Here is a 26,131-nt window from a genome sequence, read left to right as displayed (position 1 = left end):
AGAATTCAAGCCCTTATACACTTCAAGCGAAATCGAAGAACAAACTGACATGGCATCATCTATAACAAAATCAGGCCAAAACAATGTTTGTTTCAGGAGTTGGAAACAGCTTTCCAGAAAAGTTTGCTCCGGCTGCTAAACACAACATTATTGTTAAGTGCCGATTATGTAATAGGTGGGTGTGGCTCTGGGGCTCCGCCTTCTTTGACATGTTACAGTTATGGTGTGGACTCTGCTGTTCTTAAACTGATTTTTAGAACGATATCTTCATCGTTATAGTTATCGGCTTTGGTGTGAACGGCCCTTAATACTGTAAAGCTGCTTGCAGTAAAGCTATCTATTTTATTGTGTGTTTATTTTGTTAATGAGAGGAAAGTGCTTGGCACATACAATATTTACATATTCATTTAAATGCCGCGCTCAGCAGCGTGGATGGCGTCAGGATGTTCATTAACAGTATACCGCTGAAAAGGTATTTCAAACTTCTTTTTATTTGTAAGAAAAGAACAAAAAAGAACTTCACTGTGAGTATATCAGAGCTTTTAAATTACAAGGTCAATTAAAAAAAAAAAAAAAAAAAATTGGATAGGGTGAATTTACATATCGTGCTGACCACAAGATATATGTTAGAAACAGACCAAAATAGAAGTAGTTATTTGCTTTGTGAATTTGTTTTGATATGTGTTTGTTTGAGCAGTTAAAGCCCTGTAGGCGTTTGCCACTATTGTTTAGTAAATGTGAGCTCTCACCTCCGGCTCCAGCTCTCCTCTGCGTTTATAAATGGCCTTCTCTCCTGTTAGGCCGTCAATGATCTTAGCATCGTCCAGCTCGCCCAGAGCCTGATTCCTCAGCCACTGCCTCTCCTTCCCTTTAGCCTGAAACACAAACACCATTTACATCTTTCAAATCAATCTAACTCAAATAGTCTTCTGGTTATAAGCAGACATCTACCAAAATGTAGTGAGGTTCAGCACAAGCTCTACGCTTTAAATGAAATAAAAACAATTAACGATGACTAATAAAAGTTGCATGCTGCATCTCAGTCGTGACCATGACCCCCAGCGGGTCCTTGACCTCCTCTGTTTCAAACATGGATCAAACATCAACAAACACCCATAGAAGCACTTCCACATGTGGCTCTCATTATATGAGCGAGCATGTCAGATCTCCACGAAAAACAATGACCCAACACATCACGTGAACACAAGCATGTACAAAGACAGACATTCAAGTAGGCACATTCATAGACACTCACACATCAGCCATTATTGTTAGGTAATAATGAATGCATCATATACGCTCTTGCGAGAGTTTCAGACAGAAGTGTGAAGTTACACTGTAATAAAGAGTCATGAGCTGAAGAAACAGCACAGAGAATGACGGCACTCCAGGGATTTACTCAAAGGATGAGATCATCTGCTCTATTATGTGTCATATCTCAAGTCTGTGTGAAAAAGAGCTCTAATGCTCCATTTCCACGCAAATGCTGCCAGTAATTCCACTGACTTCAGACCTGAATGATGACAGAACTGACTTTGTTACAACACAACCTGCCCACAACAAACACAATGCTTTTATTTACGGCAGGGATTCCCAAACTTTTTTGTCAGCCGAACCCTATAGACCTAAAACATTCACTTGAAGTATCAGACTTTAAGTTAATATTTTAATAATTTAACAACAGCAGCAGCAACAAGCAGCACCAGGTAAACATATAAAAATGTCCTATTTTAAGTTTTTATATATTGATTTTATATTGTTTTTATTATTATTATTACATTTTTATAATCTAATAAATGATCAGCGTTTCAACAATTCACAAAACTCCTGAGTCCTGCAGTTTCCCCATGAACCTCCAGGGGTTCGCAAACCCCAGTTTGGAAATTCTATACTATTTTGTCTAAATAATAATAATAAAAAATACTCTAACATCAATATAACATTTTTCAATATAAAAGTGCATTATTTAGGCATAATAGAGTACATCATGAAAAATTTATATTAATTATGACACATGCTAAAGATTGCATTTAACAGTGTAAATAGCTTTAAATGAGTGCTAGACAACAGAATTGTATATCTAAATGTAAAAATAGTGGAAATTAGCATGAAAATTAAGTTCTCAATATCAGCTGATACGGTACCGATATACTCGTTTTAAACTTAAAGATCCCCCTGTGGTGAAAATGTCAGCGTGGTGTTTTTAATATGCTTTTAGACAAACCATGTACAAATTCATAAGTCAAAACCATTGCAGAGTATTTTCTCCTTAAAACTGTATTTTCTCAAAAAAATTTATCTTTCTTGAAATCGCTGGTGTTTCTTATGTAACAAACTACCTTGTAACCAATCACATCAACGTGCCGGCGGGCTTTCGCATATCATTAGCATATCGATCTGATGCAGCGGAGTCTCAAGAAAAGCCAGATTAACCAGAAATATTTGTCTGTTGATGTGAAAAATTGGGTACATTTAGCAATACATCAGGTGAATTACGTATATTACAATGTTATGATGAACTATATGCCTTTCTCCACTAATGTTCTGAGTTGTTCAAAGCGTTTCTAAGGATGCAGATTTTTAGAAGGCATCTGTTCAAAATGTCTGACTCTAAGATGGCGAAAGGAAACATGTTTGTGTAACATTAGCAACACATTATTAGCTCGTTGACAACGTAGTCAAGCAAAAGGCTACTCATATTAATTACTGTTATGTGTCCGACATTGTAGAAAGCGATACATAAAACGAATTACCATTCTGATACATCCACTTGTAAGCGAGCCTGTATGAGTGAGTGGAGGCGGGGCAAATTTGCATATTCATGACTCCACGTATACTAAATGAAGCAATGGTGTAGAGTTAGATTCAAGCTATTTTAAGGCATGAATAATTTTTTTCCACAGGAAAATCGTTTAAATATGCCTTTTTGGTGATCAAGGATGGGATTGAATGGATAAAATGATTGACTACAGGGGGACTTTAACTAAAACACTTTTTTTGTATTATTTATAAAAGGTTTTGAAAAGCACCTAACCCTAAGTATATGCAATATAGGGATGTTTGCTTTTGCAAACACCATTAATAAATGTCCTCAAGCTACTATAACAGGCTCATAGAGCATGTGGTCTGAGTCCTGAGAATAAATGAGTGTATATACCACAAACTACAGGACAACCTGCTGTGAACACTTATCTATCAGGTAGGTGTGCGGATTAGCATGTGTTCAACATGTTTGGGAGAGTCAGTTGTGGAAAACCATATGCGCAGTGATTACAGAGTAAAAGCAAGGGCCCAAATTTGCTGTTTTGCTCTCTTTTTACAGCTCTCATATACCACATTCCTTTGAAAACAGATGAGTTGTTTTTGTTTGTGTTTTTTAACGTAAAACTTAATGAATCAGGACAAGCGTTCACAAATACAACATTCAGAAGTTCAGACAAACTTAACTAGTCTCTCTTAAAAACAGTAAAAATGTATATATGTATTTATGTGTTTATTTAATTTAGTTTAGCAGTCAATATGTGTCCAGCAAACATGTGACCCTCAACAGAGTTTAAAAAAGTCCTCCTAAAATGTGCCTGCGTATAATTTTTTCATAAACCTACATTTTATTTTGATTTATTTAAATTTAATACATTTTTTATTGGAGTGGGTAGAATAGGAAAACCCCTAATTTTTCAATTCCCCCTAAAATGTACCTATCTATTATTTTATTTTATTATTACTGGATAGAAAAGAAAAAGCAGTCCATAGCAAGATGTACCTCAAGAAGTTGGTTTAAGACTTTATTATTATTATTATTATTATTTTCAACATCTTGGAAAAATAGTGAAGAAAGATTAGATGTTTCCAAACTTCTGACTGTTAGTGTATGTGTCGCCATTTTTACAGGAGCAAATGAATAGCCAGTGGTCAAATTACTATCTGGAAAGATCCCAAGCGGAGAACAGAGGCTCAGGGTGAGGTGGAGGTTAACTTCTTCTCAGGACAGGACTAGTACAGAATGATGCCAGTGCGCTCATCGGGACCACACACATGCCACTGTGGCTGCCAGCCTTCTTCACAACGCTATTGTAGGTGAAAGCAGATAGCGCTGATTTAGAGGACATGACTGTGAAAGACAGACAGAGATAATCCTTGTCACCATGTTTTCACATAAACACATCTGTCTTTGAGCAGAGCTCCTCGCACGGGCTGCCAAAGAGGAACCTGATCCTCCCTGTGGCTGGAGCCGGTCCTTCGTTCACACAGCACAGGGAATCCCCATGAGCAGATACAGATCTCAGATCAGACCGAGCCGCCGCTTGTTTAGTTGAATGTAGACAGCGAAAACTAGCTGGTCTTCAATCAGCATTTTCTGAGAAACTCCACCCGAGTCCTAGCGCTCCGTCCACCCACACCCAAACAAAAAAGATCAGACGCACTACCGGACATCCTTCCATACATAGTGACGAGCGCCTGGGTCCATATCGACAGACCAATCAGGAGGGCAGGACGCCTAATAATAATAACAACGCATGTTCTTTTGGACTCACAGGATGGCCCTCTCGTGAGTTGGCTGAAATGCTAAAGGAAAACTGTAGGTGTGGTTACGTGCGAGTCCATGTGTGCACGTGCACACTAGAGCTTGCACGAATACTCACTGCAACTAATAGTTGACTATTCAACAGGCCAATTTCAACCTCATCAGTTCAACCTCAGTTCAGACTCAATGTATCAACTATAATAGTGGCACAGCTAATCGAAGATCAGCCGCTTTCAATCTGCAGAGTGGGAATAAGTGGGTCACGCAATGGCGATATGTTTATGTCATGTCAAAAAGATATAAAAAATTGTGAATATTAAAATATAAATAGCCTAATTTGTATTTATATATTTTTGACATGACACAGATCACAGCATTGTTTCCTGCACGACTTTTCAGAGAAAAAACACAACGCAACCTATGTAGTCCGATTCACAAATAAATGACTCTTATGAGATGGTTCTTTTAGAATATTTGGCATCTACTAAATCTTAATGAGCTTAACAAATCTGTCAAGCTGACTTTGTCAGACTTTGTCACTGCATGCCATCAGTAGCATTTTCACGGATGTTATTCCATGTTGTAGACACCGAATCAGTTTTCTTGCCGTTGAAAACAAACATTTTGGAAGGAAAGACTAAATATAAGTGGAATCGGCACATAAAATGCTTAATATTAAAGATGAACAGTGCTATTTGCCATCGCAGATATTTCCCTGTGGCGAAAGCACAAGTGCCAGTCTATCTGGGTTCACTCCACCACAGGATGTAGTGACGGATCACGTGCGCTCCACTGACTTCACTCCTATTGATTGTCGCTCCCGAAAGTCGCTCTTCATTTTTGCATAAAGCTAAACATATCTCAACTTTGTCGTGTCGCTGGAAACACCTACATCCTGTCGTCGGAAATTGCCAGCTCTCTATTGCAATGAATGGGATCGTGTCGCTTTGTCGCTCCGTGTCGCTGGTAGTGTGAACGGGGCTTCAGACGCAGGGCTGCTACGTTTTACAATACTTTGCAATGCATTGGCACTTGCTGTGCCACCAAGAAAGAAAATATAAATACACTATCACTATCAATGTATGTTAATACATAGCATACCCTACCATTTAAAATATGTCTTCTTAAATAAGACACTATATTAAATAGTAAAGACCATTAAAAGATTTTTATTTTTTGTACAATTTTACTGTTTTTAAGTAAAAGCAGCCTTAGTGAGCATAAGAGACTTCTTTTAAAAACATTAAAACTATTTATTGACCCCAAACTTTTGAGTAGTCATATAAGCCATATGGTAATGCAATTAAATTGATAAGTAAGTTTCTCATCATTTCACTAAAAAGTCTGTGGTGTGTCTCGAGATAAATTAAAGCCTTTCTAAGAGAGTCGTAACAATGAAAAGTTTGGGAACCCCTGGACCAGTCACTGTATGTAAAACCAGTATGTCTTCAGCCCACTCACAGCTGGAGTGGGACTACTAGAGGTGTTTACCTGCAGACTGTCCAGAATGATGCGGAGCGACTGGACCTGTCGTCGGACCGCTCCAGAGAAACGGTCGTAAGTGGTGGCATCATACTCACTCATCTCAATTTCTTTGAGCCTGTAACAAAAACACAACACATTAGACACACACTCTGCAGTGTTTACTACTGAAGTATGAGTACAGACTAAAGCACCGACATTATTACAGCTCATGTGAGACTCGTCCCAAGATGTTTGTGCTACAGACATGAATAATTCTTCAAAAATGAGTGTGAGCAACCACTTATCAACCGCCCTAGAAACTTCACATTTGTAACGTTCAAGCATCTTGGTGGTGAGTTTTGTACAGGTAAGAACTACTAACATAATAATTTGTCTTCATTGACATTCTTGCCCTGAGAAGTCTAAACTTGTAAACAATGTCTAGTACGTCTTAAAAGAGTGTTCTGGGGCCGAAGGATTTCAGAGAACATTGATCTGTTTAGTCACACATTAAGTACAGCTGTCAAGATAAAGAATAGTGCACACTTGAGAGTAGGAGGTGTAGGATAAACATTTCTCTTGGGGCAAGTCCCTGCAGCTCCATGACCAGCACCCACACACATGCAACACCCCAGGTGCTCAAAGCCCAGCCAGCCTCAACAGTGTGGGTGTAAGAGGGATGGAGGCTGGAGCTCTGCCAGGTCACGAGTCACCCACGGTGATGTCACCAAAACATGTCCAACTCACGTTTCACACACACACCAAAAAGAAAAGAATATGCTTTCAGGTCTTTTCGACCCGGAAAGCCTCCAAATGTCCATCACAACATTTGAAGGATTACCCCATATAGGCTAAGATAATACCAATATTAATGATAAAACTGCTTGTTATTGAGGAAAAATAAAAGGAATAAATAGAGCAATTCCAATTCCTCACACCATCGGTGCTCGGGCCCTAAATATTATTAAAGTATGTTTTTTTTTGTGCATTTTATTATTATTATTATTTTAATAATTATTTTTATACATTAATAATAATTTACTAATTTAACTACTTTTAAGTCATCCTGTGGCCCCTATTGTTGGCCCTGTCCCTCTGGTTGAAAACACTGGCTTATATTATAAGGACCATTAAGATTTTTGGCTTTCTGACATTTTTTTAGGGCAATAAAGCACGTTTCCTTTCTGAATTTTCATTTCTATAATGTGCCTGGTCATTTATTTGTAATTCCCATTATTCTTAATGATCATTTTCAGTTGATTCTTATTACTAGAAAAATACTGCAATACTTTTTTTTTTTTTTTTTTTTTTTATCAGTATAAATTAAAAGCAATAAAATACTACATTAGTGATGTATTTTTGTAGGTCAACCCGGAAGTTAGCATTACCCTGGTTCCCTCAACAAATACACAATAGGATTTTTCCATTGGCTTTTGGGTTATTGCGCGGTCTGTGACTAACACAAGCATATGATTCTTACACGTTTTGTTCATCATGATACTTAACTTTCATGAATTTTGAAGCGTAAATACAATCAGCAGAAGTCAAAAGCTAAACGTAGGCAATAAACAAACTACACCACGGACTTCAACTTCACCATCACTAAGCTTCTAACAACTCGTTCAGTCTTTGTTTAAAAACATTTTCCCTGAAAGTTCGAGTTAAAATAGTTTGCAAGAGCGCGGTTATAAACACAACGAGTCTGTGAAAGTGTAGATGTGTAGATGAGTTTATCTGTTTGTTCACCACAGACCTTATTTCAGGCATTTATCCAAAAACCCATTGAAAAAGACGCAATGACTTCAGAATGATGGAACCAGAAGGGCTAAAATACTGACTCGTTTCCAGATTTTGGCCTAAAAAATATGTAATCCATGCACCACTCTACTTATTATGATGCATAAATACAATGTTAATAATATATAATACATTTTTTTCAGGTTTATATTAATTGCATATATATTTTGACTTTTTAAATGACCTTTTCACAATAAAATAATGATAATTAGGAGGGGTTGTACTTAATTTGGGGTTGGACTACCATTTCTAGTTGTTTATACTGCTACATTTTACCCAACATCTCAGATTAACCTGACATCGCTAGCTTTTGTTATTAGTACTACTAGCACAAAACGCTAGTAATTCGCTAGACTGTTAACGCGCCACCCGTGCGCTCAGCTATTTTTATTTATTTTTCTCTCGCGCGTCCGCGCCTTTGAGTTCATAAAAAGCTCAGGTGAGTAAGAATCAGTCAACAAACACGGTGAGTAATGTCTTGTCCTGTTATTGTCACCTGCACTTCATGTCACATGTTTAGTATAGCCTTCTCTGTCGGCAATATAGGATTTATATGTGATAAATGTAAGGAGACAGTTAGGTTGACAGAGAAGATTTCAGAATTAGAAACACGCATCCAAACTTTAATTGAGGATAGTAAGAGTGCTAGTGCTTTAGATGTTTTGGATGCGCATAGCATAGTGAACACTTTACATGAGTCGGTTCCGGCTGAAGTAGAGCCTGTGCAGCCGGGCAAATGGGTGACAGTGAGGGATCGCTCTAGTCGCGGATAAAAAAAACACACTCTTCCGTTCCGATTACCATAACAAATCGATTTGCCCCGCTCAGTGAAACACCCACTGAGAATGATTGTGCCCTAGTTATTGGCGATTCTATTACACGGAACGTGAAAATAGAGACACCAGCCACCATAGTCACATGTTTGCCGGGAGCCAGAGCGCCTGACATCAAAGCAAATTTAAAAGTGCTGGCTAATGCTAATCGTAAATTCTCTAAGATCATTATTCATGTCGGCACTAATGATGTTCGACTCCGCCAGACGGAGATCACCAAAATTTATATTAAAGAGGTGTGTGAACTTGCAAGTACGATGTCAAGGACTGTAATTTGCTCTGGCCCCCTTCCTGTTCGCAGGAGTGATGAGATAGTTAGTAGATTGTGTTCGCTTAACGGTTGGCTGTCTAGGTGGTGTCCGCAACATAATATAGAATTCATAGACAATTGGAAAAGTTTTTGGGGCAAACCTGACCTGTTGAAAAGAGATGGTATTCATCCCTCCTGGGATGGTGCTGCTCTTCTCTCTAGTAATATGGCTCATAGTCTTAGAGCTCAAACATGACAATCTGGGGCTCAGGTCAGGAAGCAGACAGACTGGCTAAACCGACCGTCTGCTAGCGGCCTCGCGTCACCAAGGTACACATAGAGCCTCTTTCACCTAGCTATCATCATATAGAGACTGTGTCTGTTCCCCGAATTTGGAAATCCAAAAAATGTTTAAACCCATCTAAGGTTAAAAAATTAATAGATGTTCAACAAATAAAAAACAGCTATATTACAGATGAGCAAATGCTAAAGCTTGGGTTGCTGAATATTCGATCGCTTACTTCTAAAGCACTCGTTGTTAACGATATGATTTCAGATAATAACCTAGATTTGCTGTGTTTGACAGAAACCTGGCTAAAACCAAACGATTACATTACTTTAAATGAATCAACGCCGCAAGATTACTGTTATAAACATGAGCCTCGTCTGAAACGCAAAGGGGGTGGTGTTGCTGTAATTTATAGTAATAGTTTCAAAACCACTAAGAAATCAAGTTTTAAATATAATTCTTTTGAAGCATTGGTGCTTAATGTAAAAATATATAGTGTAAACGATAAATCACGTTTGAGATTTATGCTGGCTACTGTATACAGGCCACCAGGGCACCATACAGACTTTATCAAAGAATTTGCGGACTTTCTATCAGAATTAATATTGACTGCAGATAAAGTACTAATTGTTGGTGATTTTAATATACACATCGATAATGAAAAAGATGCATTGGGATTGGCATTTAAAGACATTGTAAATTCAATTGGAGTTAGACAACACGTGTCAGGACCTACTCATCGTCGTAATCATACTCTAGATCTAATATTATCACACGGAATAGATGTTGATGCCGTTGAAATTCTGCAGCAGAGCGATGACATCTCAGATCATTACCTAGTCTCGTGTAATTTGCATTTAGCCAAGGCTGCAAAGCCGACTCCGTGTTTCAGATATGTGAGACCTCACTTCTGCCACTAAAGATTGCTTTATTAATAATCTTCCTGATCAGTTTCATCATCTCAGCATCCCGGATAGCTTAGAAGAACTAGATATTGCAACAGAAACTTTTAACTCTCTCTTTTCCAGCACTTTAGACACAGTTGCTCCGTTGCGCTTAAAGAAGATTAAAGAAAATAGTCCAACGCCGTGGTACAACGAGCACACTCGGGCCCTTAAGAGAGCAGCCAGAAAAATGGAGCGCAACTGGAAGAAAACAAAACTAGAGGTATTTCGCATTTCATGGAAGGAGAGCTCAATTACTTACAGAGAGGCTTTAAAAGCTGCTAGATCTGCTTATTTTTCAACCCTATTAGAAGAAAATAAACATAATCCTAGGTATTTATTTGAAACGGTGGCTAAACTAACGAAAAATAAAGCTTCAAGCACCGAAGTTTCCAAGCAACACAGCAGTAATGATTTTATGAATTTCTTCACTTATAAGATTGATAATATCAGGGACAAAATTATAACTATGCAACCGTCTACTACAGTATTGCATCAGGCAGTGTATTGTAGTGTCCCTGAGGAAAAATTTGATTCATTCGTTGCTATAGGAGAGGAAGAATTTACTAAACTCGTTAAATTATCTAAATCTACAACATGTATGTTAGACCCTATACCAACTAAGCTACTGAAAGAGATGCTTCCAGAGGTCCTAGATCCTCTTCTTAATATCATTAATTCATCTTTGTCTCTAGGATACGTACCAAAAACCTTTAAGCTGGCTATGATTAAACCGCTTGTTAAAAAAACGCAACTTGATCCTACAGAATTAGTCAATTACAGGCCGATCTCGAATCTACCTTTTCTGTCAAAGATATTAGAAAAGGCAGTATCCTCACAACTGTGTTCCTTTCTTGAAAGAAATGATATCTGCGAGGATTTCCAGTCCGGATTTAGACCATACCATAGTATTGAGACAGCTCTCGTTAGAGTCACAAATGATTTGCTCTTATCATCCGATCGTGGTTGTGTCTCGCTATTAGTGTTACTCGATCTTAGTGGTGCATTTGACACCATTGACCACAACGTTCTTTTAAATAGATTAGAACATTATGTTGGCATTACGGGAAATGCACTAGCATGGTTTAAATCATACTTATCTGACCGTTATCAGTTTGTAGCAGTAAATGATGAGATGTCTCATCACAAGTTGACGATGACAAGTTCAGTATGGCGTACCACAAGGCTCAGTACTAGGACCGCTGCTGTTCACTCTGTACATGCTACCATTAGGAGATATCATTAGGAAACATGGCATTAGCTTTCACTGTTATGCCGATGATACTCAGCTCTATATTTCTTCAAAACCTAACGAAACTTATCAATTCACAAAATTAACGGAATGCATAGCGGATATAAAAAATTGGATGACTCGTAATTTCCTACTTCTAAATTCTGAAAAAACAGAGTTTCTAATTATTGGACAAAAAACTTCCTCACGTAATAACCTAGAATACTGTCTAACACTTGATGGCTGCTCTGTTAAGTCTTCGTTGTCGGTTAGGAACCTGGGTGTGCTCTTTGATACCAATCTTTCATTTGAAAGTCACGTGTCTAGTATCTGTAAAACTGCATTTTTCCATCTTAAAAATATATCAAAATTACGCCATATGCTCTCATTGACAAATGCGGAACAATTAGTTCATGCGTTCATGACCTCAAGGCTAGATTATTGTAATGCTCTACTGGGTGGTTGCCCTGCACGCTTAATAAACAAACTACAGCTGGTCCAAAACGCAGCAGCTCGAGTTCTTACCAGAACCAGGAAGTATGACCATATTAGCCCAGTTCTGTCAAAACTGCACTGGCTCCCTATTAAACATCGCATCAATTTTAAAATATTGCTGATCACTTACAAAGCACTAAATGGTTTAGCTCCGCAGTACTTGAGCGAGCTCTTAACGCATTATAGTCCGTCACGTCTATTGCGATCTCAAAATTCCGGCCAGTTGATAATACCGAGAATATCAAATCGACTGCTGGCGGTAGATCCTTTTCCTATTTAGCACCAAAACTCTGGAACAGTCTTCCTACCATTGTCCGGGAAGCAGACACACTCTGTCAGTTCAAAGCCAGATTAAAGACACATCTCTTTGACCTAGCTTTCACATAATACATTATAGACTTCTATAATTTAATGTTAGGCTGCATATATTAGGTCAGCCGGAACCGGGAACACTTCCCAAAAATCCTGATGTACTCGTTACATCATGAGAAGAATGGCATCTACGCTAATTTTAGTGTCTGTGTTTATCCCGAGGTTTTCCTGCAGCCTGCCGGATCCAGGCCGTATCCAGATCTGACGAAGGACCTTCGCCTGGACCGATGACAACGCAGTGCTGAAGTGCCAACTAGTCTCTCCCTATGGAGGATCCCTCTACCACTATACCGATAAGGCGTTGTCGGGAAAATTCGTTCCTACCCCAAAGCAACAAAATAAAATAAAATTCTTTATCAAAATTTATAAGGAAAGACAAGTACTTTGTTTAGGCTTGGCTTGTAGGGAATTCCAAACCTGCGTATATTCAAACGCACATAACTATAGAACCCATTCTAAATGCGCATGTGAACGCCATCAGCGTTTCTCACAGGTTCGCGTTTAAAGTCTGTGTAGAGGGAATGGTGTCGTCTTAGCGGCCCCTAATTTAATAACAAATGATCATTGCGACGGAAGCAAATCAATCAAAACTAACTTTAGATGGAAATAACTCAACTCTGCTATAAAGCCAAAACAATCTCTGTTACCTTAAATTATACGCTTATTTCTGTAAAGCTGCTTTGAAGCAATCTACATTGTTAAAAGCGCTATATAAATGAAGATGACTTGACTTGACTTGACTTAATTGTTATAAAAATGCAAAAATTTTAAACTCAAAAACATATAATTGTTTTTTACTGAAATGTGGGATTTCTGTGGCACTAGAGTGACCAAACAGAACTGCATATATATATATATATATTATTTTTTTTATTTTTTTTTGTGTGTGTGTGTTAAATATGACCCACACCATGTTCTTGACAGGATCTGAGAGATTCCCCCAGTCACTTGATGGACAGGTCTCAGCAGCGGTGTTTCTGTCGCACAGGTGGTGTGAAGATAATAATCCCTAAACAGATTCTACAGTTAATCCTACTCTTCAGCTCAGGTCCAGGACGGGCCTGCATGCGTGTGTGTGCATGTGCGTGTGAGAGGTGTTTGATGTCATGAGGGGGAAACAGAGTGTGAAGTGTGTCTAGACCGTAGCAGCCCACAGACCTCAGGTGCGCTCACACACCGACACTATCAGACGTGAGATCAGACCAGACACTGTGATCTCAAAATACTGTGACACCGTGATTCTTTTCAAAAGAAACGATCCCTCATCTCTCCATCACCACCTGGACCAAAAATATCTGGAAAAGCCACAAAAGTGCTGCTAAACTGTTCCTGTGCTACAAAAGATAAATGTAACATGTAAGGAGTGCTCTCTTCTTGCTCGTGGTATTATCGTTCTCCTTCTTCCTGCTTAGCTCCTCTCTCTCTCACACACACACACACACACACACACACACACACACACACACACACACACACACACACTGTGGGTTTCCTGTCTGGCCTCTGAAGCTCACATTCTTTGCGCAGTGTTATTGGAGGGAGGACAGACTGCTGCTATTTTCTCCTGAATTCCAAACCTGTCCACAGACCGGAGAGCGAGGTGGCCAGCGTGGCCATGCAACAGCAGTGGGAAGCAGCAAATGAGAGTGAAAAAGTGCAGAAAATATATAGAAGCAAGTCAAATAATTGAAGTGTTTGTGAGCATAAACCCCTTTAGAAAACATTTAAAAATCTTACCAATACCTAACTTTTAAAAGGTAGTCTATGCGTTGATTTTTAAATATTCAAAGCTACAGCTTTCACTAAACATAATTTATTCAAATGGTAACATTTTAAATCAATAACTGACCAAATGTTTAATTGTTGTTGTAAATAAGTTGTAAGTTGTTGTGTTTCATTGGTGGGATTTTTAATAGATGCTGAAACAACGTATGAAGGGTTACAGCTCTACTAGAGGTATATCTATTAGTGACAAATTCAGCTTTTCCGGCATCATAGAAGGCCTACATCAAAAATCGAAAGATGTTACGGTGGTTGTCGGAGTGAACCTTAGACTTGCAAAAAAGGTAGATAAAGTCCCACTTCCTGTGGAAACCCCTGACAACTGAGATACGCATGTCAACATACCCAGACAGCACGTAGATACGACAATGTGAAAAACAAAGGGGAAAAATCCCATCTGAAAGTAAAGAGTTCAAGAGAGCAACAACAGTGGCCACACACACTGCAGCTACATTCAGTTGTCAATTCACCTTTTAGTGTTTAATCCTGTTCTGTACACACAAAGTTCAGCAATTTACGGGAGTGACAACCAAATTCTAAAATTCTATGAAGTGTGTACAGAACCGACCCGGAACAACTAGTTGTTGAAGGATTAGTTCACTTCAGAATTAAAATATCATGATAATTTACTCACCCCCATGTCATCCAAGATGTTCATGTCTTTCTTTCTTCAGTCGAAAAGAAATGAAGGTTTTTGAGGAGAACATTCCAGGATTTTTCTCCATATAGTGGACTTCAACGGTTACCAACGGGTCGAAGGTCCAAATTTCAGTTTCAGTGCAGCTTCAAAGGCTCTACACGATCCCAGCTGAGGAATAAGGGACTTATCTAGCCAAACGATCTGTCATTTAAAAAAAAAAAAGAATATATATATATATATATATATATATATATAGACTTTTTAACCACAAATGTACAGCTAGGTTTGTACTTCTGCCTACGTCACGCGTGACCTTTCAACATGATTGCGTAATGTGTGGCACATCGCAGAGCTAATGCAAGACGAGCATTTGTGGTTAAAAAGTATATAACTTTTTTTTTTTTTTTTTTTTTTTTTTTGAAAATTACCGATGGTTTGGCTTGATAAGACCCTTAGTCCTCAGCTGGGATCGTGTAGAGCCTTTGAAGCTGCACTGAAACTGCAATGGTAACAGCTGAAGTCCACTTCAGGAGAAAAAATCCAGGAATGTTCTCCTCAAAAACCTTAATTTCTTTTCAACTTAAGAAAGAAAGACATGGACATCTTGAATGAGTAAATGTGTCAATGTCATGTCAAGATTACAGTCTAAAAGGGCCAGATTTACTAAACAGGGCAAATAAGCGCAATTCCAAAAAAAAGCACAGATGGGAGTGGAAAGTTCTGAATATTAGTTCAAATTAAAGAACACAGACAAAGCCGGATCATTTCCATAATGACCAAAACAATCTACCTATAGCAGCACAAATTACTGTCTGTTTTTTTTGAGAAACATGCTTTTTTGGGTGGTAAATAATGGCACACATACCAGTGAATTGACTATTGCAAACCTTAGTAAATCACCTTGCATGATTCATTTAAATACTCTCCTCCCATAAATATTGTGTTTGAAAGGGAAACTCCTACAAATGCGTATTCAATAAGGTCAGCTGCAAAAATAACCTTTTTCAGTGTTCATTTTTCACTGCGTGTCTTTAGTAAATCCTGACAGTAGTATTTTAACGGCAAAAGATGGTGAGTGCCTAAACTTGATCAGAGCATATTTCTGAAAGTCTGATATACATATTCTTTTTTCAGAACTACCATCTTAAAATTACAACACAAGTATATTCACTTTTTAAAGTTACAGAGTTCAAACAGGAATGACCCAGGTTTGGTCTTCAGTGGCTATATCAAAAGCTGGGTGCTGGTCAAATACTCTTCACCAGCAGAACGCACAAATCTGCATTCCTCTGCATCAGCCTGTGATGTTGAACATAAAGCCAAACTTTGATTTTATCACTAAATACAATTTCAATGGCGACACACTTAAAGCAGGCATATTCTACAAAAATGTAGTGCTTTTTTGTCCCTGAAGTCCACTTATAATCTGAAATCTGAAGTTTTACATGAGCATTTTCCATCCCCTCTCTGACTCTCAGAATTAAAAATGTCAATTTGATACTGTCCCTTTACAACTTCTACATATGTAAATTACCACTATTATAACTAATTAATGTCCACATACTGGCAAACAGTAGTTCATCTGTGTACACAGTGCAGCATAATGAACATTTTACAATTTGCATTTGCAAACAAGGGTTATGTTAATGAGCTCATGGTTATGATGTGCTGAATGACAACAAGTGCTGAATGAGTCATTCTTGCAGCTTAGTTGCCATACATGATCAGTGTGGACATTATAAACACTAGAGCGGTGTTGGTGTGGTCTGGCAGTGAACTGGGTTTTGAGTGGGTCGCAGTGTGTGTAGTCAAAGAAACTACAATAACAACAAAAAACGTAATTCTAAATGTTTCTCTGATGCAAGACTTTGAAAGACATGTGTGAAAGAAAGACCATTGGAATATGTGGGTCCCATGGCCAAAGCAGTTGAGGACCACTGCACCAGAGTAACTCTTAGCTATTTAAAATTCAAAAGAACAAGAAAAATCCTATGAAATGTCCCCTTTTAGAGCAAACAAGCTTTTAAAAAGAGCAAAAGAGCTTTGTGGAGTCCATCGGCCCAAACAGAGGCCTCCTTCATGAAGAAACACTCGTACTTGCTTCATGTGCGTGCACACACAGCTTAATGAATCGCAGCATTCACGGGGTGCATATTTCAGATAACTGGGCCCTTTGAAGACCTTGTGTCCATTCTGTGATCTAGAACGTGCTGGTTTTTATGAGCCACGCATTTGAGTATTTCTTGTCCATTCCAAAGCGTGGTACTCTCTACACCCCACATAGCATAACTGACTGATTTGCATCATTCTACATAGGCAGACATATAAAAACAGTCTACATGCCAAAATCGACTCGCTTACCAACTTAATTACCAGGTTGATGGTCTTATTGTGAATTATTTAAAGTTTTATGCAATTCAATTTTTTTTGTTTGTTTGATTGTTTGTTGTCTTCAGTCTGAATAAATTGCTCTTCCTTTAAAAAGACTTCCGTTTCCTTCTTTCATCACTCAGGCCATGTGGTTATTGGATCATTAAGCCAAAAACTATTGTTTTAGCAAGCACACATTTAATCATGCTGTATTCTGGCATTTAACGACACTTTAATGCATAGTCGACAACTTTTTTGTAACTGAATGTTTTCAGAAATATATCATGTTATGGAATTAAAATGGGTTATGAATGGAAATTAATGTTGACTATAAATACAAGGATATTTATAATTGACATCTTGCTTCGTTTGCCATTTTGGATCTGTGTTAAATTAGCACAATTGAGATACTATTGTAATTTTTATTAATATTTTTGTTTTAGCTTATATTTAGCTCTTCATTTTAATTTTAAAGGTTTAGTATTTTTTGTAATATTTTTTGGTATTTTTGTTTGTTTTATTAGTTTAAAAATTTATACATAGTGTAAATTTTCATCTCAGTGTTAATTGTAGCTATTTTAATACATAAAGTTAAACTAAGTGAAAAGGTTGCCTTAAGTTTTTCACATTTTTATTTTATTTAAGAAAATGTTTAACGTAAAGTAACGTTTTTTTTATGGGGTTAGTATAATAACTCTGCCTTGTATCAACCTTTTCTTTTTTACTGAGCTCAATGCAGTGCATTATGGGATAATATGCAATGCATACATAGGCAGCTCAGTAGCTTATAAAACGAAGCCTCACACACATACTTGCTTTCATTGAGACAGCACTGCAAAATATCTGGAGAGATTAACAGGCACTCAGGCCAGAGGGTAAAGGTCACGCAGGGTCAAGTGTAGGCTTTTTGGAGAAATCTGTGTTTGAACTGAGTGAGTGATGAATGAGAGAGACAGATGGGCGTACCTCTGCTTAAAAGCCTTCTCCCCCATCTCGCGTGCTGCTCTCTTCACCTCGTCTGGCACAGCGTCTTTCTCTGCCTGAGAGATCTGGTGAACTTTGTGTCCGGCGTCCAGACGATAGGGTCCTCCCTTCCCTCCGAGACCTGCTGTATCTCTGCCACCTACACCAACATACAGGCAATTTGTTGAGATATCACATAGGTGATTGATAAGCGTGTGTAAGGTACTTGCATAATAACTGGAGATTTAAAAAATAAAGGTTCAGTTTATTCAAACCAAAAAAATTAGTGATTTGAACTCATTTGAGCTGGATAATGACACTAACTTCGCAACATCGACACAGTTTTTGAACTGTATTAAATCAACATTGCACTGACTTGAGCCGAGTAATGGCACAGCTATTTTAATTTTTCTGATTTATTGATATTAATATTCCTATTTTATTAATGTGAAGGTGCTTTGAAACAATCTGTATTTTACTGTATAAACCACTATATAAATAAATGTGAAAAATGTAAACAAAGTATTATTTTAAACTATGAAAATGTCACAATGAATTTTTTTTTTTAGAAATAGGAAAAAAATAAGGTGTCTTTAACTACTATATACTAACATTTAAAATAAGCATTTGATACAGTGCACTTATTGTGTACATACATGTTTTTACATTATACTTGTTTTTAAAGCTGCAGTCCATAACTTTTTTGGGTCAAGTACATAACCAGCCAGTGTTCAAAACTATCTGCTTGCCTTAGCTCGATTCAAAACGGTAAGCTTGTAATAATGTTTTTAATTCCAGTGGTACTGGTGGATTTCCGCGGGAAATTCAAGCATGTCTTTGCGTCATTACGTCACATCTGTACACATAAAGAAGGAGTCTCGGCTAGTAGGCTATGAGTGTGAGGTGGAGATTTATAGCCTTTTCTCACAGCACTTCATATGATTAAACTTATCAATTTGATGGCGGATCCAGAAAGGTTCAAACAACAATCACCAGTGACAACTGGAGATTCACCCATTGTAAAATGCAAAATACTAGTGGCTACAGAAAAAAAGAGAACCGGCCCAATGCGAAAACAAGGATAAATATCGGAAGGACTTTTGAAAGGTGGCGTGAACTCAGTGTTTTGAAGGGGTTTAGAACAGACGCAAAGACGGCTTTTTTTCTGCTGGACAGGTGAGAACCAGTTCTAAGGAACGTTCATTTGTTGGTATGACAATTAGAAATTAGACTGCACAGAAATGGAAACTGAGCTACAGGTAGCCCTAATACATATTAAATGTAGTCACGCAATGCTGATGTCGTTAACATTAACAATTTGAGAACAAAGTATAATTTGCACGGTTTGATGTGATATAAGCGATTGTTAGATTTAATCAGCGCGATTTACTGCAATGCTTTTTTTCCCTTAGTTGGTCAGAACAAAAGTGGATGTTAGTTACTTGTTCAATGACATTTTCTGGTGAAAATTCTAATGTTGGTCATACTTCCAAAAGGTACAATCTGTGATTGCGAATGACAGGATCCACACCGGCGCGGTGACTGACAGCTGCACATTCTCCTCAAGACATTGTTCTCGACCCTGTAGATATGACTCAAACCGTAAGAGTGCCTGCTTTGACAAATTAAAAGATGACAATTTTGAGGTAAGGAGGCTATGATTTACGGTATCGAAAGCCTTCTTTAAGTCCAGGAACACTGCGCCCACCATATTTCCTTTGTCAAGTGATTGCACACTGTTTTCCAATAATGCACAGATGGCAGATTCAGTTGAATGATTCTGTCTGAAACCGTGCTGTTGTGGATGCATGTAGAGATGTGTTTCTAAATATTTAATTACTTGTTCTGAAACTATTTTTTCCAATATTTTAGATGCTACTGGGACTAGACTGATTGGTCGATAGTTGCTGGCATCTGCAGTATTCCCGGACGTATAGACTGGCCTAACTAGAGTTTTTTTCCAGGTATCTGAAAATCTTCCAGTTTTCATGGAGACATTAATAATGTGGGCATATTTTTTTTAAGAAAACTTCATCCATATTGTATGTGTCTCTGGATGGAGTGGTATTCAGGTCTGAAATTGGTCCTCTTCTCTGATGGTAAAAGAGTACTCATCTGCTGTATACATTAAACCTATATTGTTCCTGTTTGTCTCATCATATAAAAATTTAGAAGCAAGATCATGTACAGATTGAATGAAATACTGATTAAATTCATTGGCTACTTGGGCAGGGTCTGAAGTGTTTTGTTTTCTCCAATTTTTTATTCATATTTATAATTTTTATTAACATTAGTTAAGTTAAGCTATTTATTTGTTTCCATATTAGTTTACTGTTTCCTTTGGCATCAGCTAACATTTTCATATAGTAGTTTGATTTTGAGTTGCGCATTTCTTTCACTACTTGATTTCGTAATCCTTTAAATAAAATTAAGTCTGTGTCATATCTGGTTTTAAGAAAGGTTATGAGAGCAAAATCCCTTTTTTTGATTAACAGTCGCACTGCATCACTCACCCATGGGAGCTGCACTTTTCTTTGTGGTCTTTTACATTGTGTTAAGAACTTATCCAATATATTACTCATTGTAGTAGATCACAACAATCATTCACTTCAAGTCATTTTCAAGTTTAGGTAGGTCTTTGTGGGGAATTATTAGCTTCATTACCTTTTGGTTATTTTTATACTCATTGAAGCGTTTTTTTTGTCAGTTTTCTAGAGATTAGGATCATGTTATGGTCTGAGAGACCACAGACTAAATTATAGGTTTTTAAAACTCTTTCCAGTTTATTTGTAAAAATTAAATCAATCAGATTTTTTAGTTATGCGGGTGGGTCCATTTATTTGTTGGTAAAAGTCATATTTCGATGTTATTTCCTTGAGTTGTTTCCTCTCCGATTTAACCATCCAATTTACATTAAAAATCCCCAAAAATAAGCACTTCACTATTTGGTTTAAAACATTTTAAAAAAATTCTTAAGCTTTCATAAAAAAAAATTGTGGGCAACTTGGTTTATACACTACCAAGATGTTAAATGTCATGTGTGGGGATAAAGCAACATTTATACATCAACTTTCAATTGATACAGTTTCATCTAATTGTGCTTCCTTGGTCTTAAAACAATCTTAAATATAAATCAATACTCCCCCTCCTCTGCCAGCAACTCTGTCTTTTCTATAGCACTTATATCCAGGAACATCTATCATTGAGCCATGTTTCACTAATGCACAGAAAGTCAAGGTTAGATCCGAGTAATAGAATTCTAATTTCACCGCATTTAGGAAAAATACTTCTAATATTTAAATGACCTCCACAAATGCCTTTTGGCTTTACTATTAGATCCCAGACAACTTTGGCATGATTCACTGTCTGAAAAATTTGATTTTGTCTCTGTTTTATTATTGCTTCTGACTGCAATATTTTTATATCATCAGTAGTGTCTCTATTTGCTCGTTTATATTTAGCTTTGTGAGTTTTATTAATCACAGTGCTAATGAGATCAATCTTACTGTTCGAAGTATAATCTCTGGGTCCCTTTGTACAAAACTTATATACCTTATACTTTAAATTATATAAAGTTAAACCTAACCATACCACTAAACCTGTTATTTACTTTACCCATATCCCACCTCAATAGCAGCAAAAGTGATTTACAAAACATGAACAGTAAGTACATTGTACCTAATGTAATGTAAGTAGATAGTAGATAAATACATCTAATATAAAGTGTGACCAAAAATATACACTCACCTAAAGGATTATTAGGAACACCATACTAATACTGTGTTTGACCCCCTTTCGCCTTCAGAACTGCCTTAATTCTACGTGGCATTGATTCAACAAGGTGCTGAAAGCATTCTTTAGAAATGTTGGCCCATATTGATAGGATAGCATCTTGCAGTTGATGGAGATTTGTGGGATGCACATCCAGGGCACGAAGCTCCCATTCCACCACAGCCCAAAGATGCTCTATTGGGTTGAGATCTGGTGACTGTGGGGGCCATTTTAGTACAGTGAACTCATTGTCATGTTCAAGAAACCAATTTGAAATGATTCAAGCTTTGTGACATGGTGCATTATCCTGCTGGAAGTAGCCATCAGAGGATGGGTACATGGTGGTCATAAAGGGATGGACATGGTCAGAAACAATGCTCAGGTAGGCCGTGGCATTTAAACAATGCCAAATTGGCACTAAGGGGCCTAAAGTGTGCCAAGAAAACATCCCCCACACCATTACACCACCACCACCAGCCTGCACAGTGGTAACAAGGCATGATGGATCCATGTTCTCATTCTGTTTACGCCAAATTCTGACTCTACCATCTGAATGTCTCAACAGAAATCGAGACTCATCAGACCAGGCAACATTTTTCCAGTCTTCAACTGTCCAATTTTGGTGAGCTGGTGCAAATTGTAGCCTCTTTTTCCTATTTGTAGTGGAGATGAGTGGTACCTGGTGGGGTCTTCTGCTGTTGTAGCCCATCCGCCTCAAGGTTGTGCGTGTTGTGGCTTCACAAATTGCTGCATACCTCAGTTGTAACGAGTGGTTATTTCAGTCAAAGTTGCTCTTCTATCAGCTTGAATCAGTCGGCCCATTCTCCTCTGACCTCTAGCATCAACAAGGCATTTTCGCCCACAGGACTGCCGCATACTGGATGTTTTTCCCTTTTCACACCATTCTTTGTAAACCCTAGAAATGGTTGTGTGTGAAAATCCCAGTAACTGAGCAGATTGTGAAATACTCAGACCGGCCCGTCTGGCACCAACAACCATGCCACACTCAAAATTGCTTAAATCACATTTCTTTCCCATTCTGACATTCAGTTTGGAGTTCAGGAGATTGTCTTGACCAGGACCACACCCCTAAATGCATTGAAGCAACTGCCATGTGATTGGTTGATTAGATAATTGCATTAATGAGAAATTGAACAGGTGTTCCTAATAATCCTTTAGGTGAGTGTATATGTATATATATATTACTTTTATATACATATATTTTATATTTTTTTATATACATATATATATATATATATATATATATATATATATATATATTTTTTTTTAATATACATAGGTTTAAATATGACCTATGACCTAAATATCACCTTTGATGGGAAGTGACTGTACCTGTGCCTCCAGCCCACTGGTTTCCCCCCACATGAGGGGCATTTTTGGGGTCAATCTTTCCATGTTTGGGGGAGCTGACATCTAGGCCACTGTCTCTCTGAATGGTGATCTGAAAAAGAAAGCACTTTCAATAATATCTGAACATTCACCTATTTGATCTTCATCTCGTTACCAAGTGGAAAAAAAATGCATTTGGGATACAATCATGTTATGAGGTAAATTAGATCCAAGACAGAGTTACCCATCTAGAGTCATCTTTACACTGTAAAGCAAGTGAGTTCTATACAAAAGAAAAATGTGTGCTTGCACTGACTTTTTAATGTGCCATAAACATTTACTCTGGAATTACAATTGCAGGAAACAATGTATTATGCTTGAAAAATGAATGTTGATTCCCATGCCGAGCTGCCAGGAAACAAGTCACAAACTGACTGACAATGCAAAGTTTGTTGACTGACAGTTTTAAACTTTTTAAATCAAGCGTCTTCAACCAGGGGTCCATGACTCCTATGGGGTCTACCAATTAATGTTTGATCACAAATTATTTTTTTGTTAAAACATGGATAGAAACATTACAAAGTCAAATGCTAGGCACCCTCAGAGCTGGACGATGACATCACGGTTTTCTCCAGAGCAGCTAAATATATAAATGAACTAAATTAATAACTTTTTTACAACAAAAATGAAACATCACTGAGCTTACTCAAGCTGGACTGTGATGCTATTTTCTTCTGGAAACAACTTTGTTGCATTATTTTCCTGTTTGAAACAATCTGTATTGTAAAAAGCACTATATAAATAAATGTGACTTGACTTGACTTGACCCTCAGTTGATACTATAATCATATTGGGAAACAATATGACATATTGGCAAAACAGATTTGGCAAACGCTACAGTGTGTATTTGCACTCTGGAGAACATGTTTACAACATGTCTTTGCAGCGGTGAGAGATATCAGTAATTTCAGAAATATCGGTAGCCAATCACAGACATGTTCGTTGATCTCTTGAATGCAATGGCCAATCAGAGGTGTTTGATGATTTAGTCATGCACGCTCGTAAATCGTCTCATTATAGCAAACAAAATGTGGACATAATGAGAGATTCATTGTGCAGTCACTGACCTTCATTGATTTTAACATAACTTTGTGAGATCGCGATGAACTGAGATGAGTGACAGCTTTTTACTGATTATAAAGAGAGATGTTGTTGCGTGTTTTCGAGGCTATACACTCACCTAAAGGATTATTAGGAACACCATACTAATACTGTGTTTGACCCCCTTTGGCCTTCAGAACTGCCTTAATTCTACGTGGCATTGATTCAACAAGGTGCTGAAAGCATTCTTTAGAAATGTTGGCCCATATTGATAGGATAGCATCTTGCAGTTGATGGAGATTTGTGGGATGCACATCCAGGGAACGAAGCTCCCGTTCCACCACATCCCAAAGATGCTCTATAGGGTTGAGATCTGGTGACTGTGGGGGCCATTTTAGTACAGTGAACTCATTGTCATGTTCAAGAAACCAATTTGAAATGATTCAAGCTTTGTGACATGGTGCATTATCCTGCTGGAAGTAGCCATCAGAGGATGGGTACATGGTGGTCATAAAGAGATGGACATGGTCAGAAACAATGCTCAGGTAGGCCGTGGCATTTAAACGATGCCCAATTGGCACTAAGGGGCCTGAAGTGTGCCAAGAAAACATCCCCCACACCATTACACCACCACCACCAGCCTGCACAGTGGTAACAAGGCATGATGGATCCATGTTCTCATTCTGTTTACGCCAAATTCTGACTCTACCATCTGAATGTCTCAACAGAAATCGAGACTCATCAGACCAGGCAACATTTTTCCAGTCTTCAACTGTCCAATTTTGGTGAGCTTGTGCAAATTGTAGCCTCTTTTTCCTATTTGTAGTGGAGATGAGTGGTACCCGGTGGGGTCTTCTGCTGTTGTAGCCCACCCGCCTCATGGTTGTGCGTGTTGTGGCTTCACAAATGCTTTGCTGCATACCTCGGTTGTAACGAGTGGTTATTTCAGTCAAAGTTGCTCTTCTATCAGCTTGAATCAGTCGGCCCATTCTCCTCTGACCTCTAGCATCAACAAGGCATTTTCGCCCACAGGACACTGCATACTGGATGTTTTTCCCTTTTCACACCATTCTTTGTAAACCCTAAAAATGGTTGTGCGTGAAAATCCCAGTAACTGAGCAGATTGTGAAATACTCAGACCAGCCCGTCTGGCACCAACAACCATGCCACGCTCAAAATTGCTTAAATCACATTTCTTTCCCATTCTGACATTCAGTTTGGAGTTCAGGAGATTGTCTTGACCAGGACCACACCCCTAAATGCATTGAAGCAACTGCCAAGTGATTGGTTGATTAGATAATTGCATTAATGAGAAATTGAACAGGTGTTCCTAATAATCCTTTAGGTGAGTGTATATCCTCATATTTTCAGAAGGACCCTCAGTGATTGATTCTTAATTGTCCATCTCACAGTAAAAAATAAAATAATTGTAAAGTTTTAGTAAACCTATAGCTAAAGTTCAGGTAAATATTTAATTGTCCATTTGACAGTAAAATTAAAATGTTAATTTTTAGTAAACTTGAAGCTAATATTCAGGAGGTAAATGTTTAATTGTCCATCCGACAGTAAAAATAAAACGCACGAGGACTCTGCAAATCCATTTTAATAACTGAGATAAAAAAATGCATAAATCTCAATTTTAACAATGAAAAGTAATATACAGACAATGTGCAACAACAATAACGTGCATAGTTCTAGTTTACTGCCTTAACATAATATAACTATCATAATGTGGTTGGTTTCTATCAATACTGAAGGCTATAATAATATGTAGATCTGTTTCACATATTTTGTATTGGGGCGGGGGTCCCTGCTCCATGTCTTTATGGAAAGAAAAATCTCAGCAGAGCACAAAGATGCAAAATAAATGGATAACTGTCACATGGGACATCACTGCTTTTAAGCAAGGCCTCGTCTCATGGTTCATGGGGGGATATCTGGATATCTCAACCGA

The 26,131-nt window shown here is 37.9% G+C and overlaps 1 protein-coding gene across 2 annotated transcripts in view; it reads right to left on the bottom strand.

Moving 5' to 3' along the window:
- The window catches only part of vwa8 (von Willebrand factor A domain containing 8), a 118,000-nt gene that overhangs the window by 15,816 nt on the left and 76,053 nt on the right, over nt 1-26,131 (bottom strand). For both annotated transcript variants that reach the window (XR_013822240.1, XM_079880696.1), the window contains exons 38-41: nt 23,080-23,188; nt 17,959-18,115; nt 6,017-6,125; nt 750-875 (exon numbers count right to left, since the gene is read on the bottom strand). Coding sequence is in view for 1 of the 2 variants with exons in the window: in XM_079880696.1 (XP_079736822.1) it covers nt 750-875; nt 6,017-6,125; nt 17,959-18,115; nt 23,080-23,188 (501 nt within the window). In the remaining variant the exon portion in view is untranslated. The remainder of the gene's footprint in view (nt 1-749; nt 876-6,016; nt 6,126-17,958; nt 18,116-23,079; nt 23,189-26,131) is intronic.

This window comes from Squalius cephalus, assembly GCF_949319135.1.
Source record: "Squalius cephalus genome assembly, chromosome: 9".
NCBI classification, from domain to species: domain Eukaryota; kingdom Metazoa; phylum Chordata; class Actinopteri; order Cypriniformes; family Leuciscidae; genus Squalius; species Squalius cephalus.
This window is presented reverse-complemented; position numbering and strand designations above follow the sequence as displayed.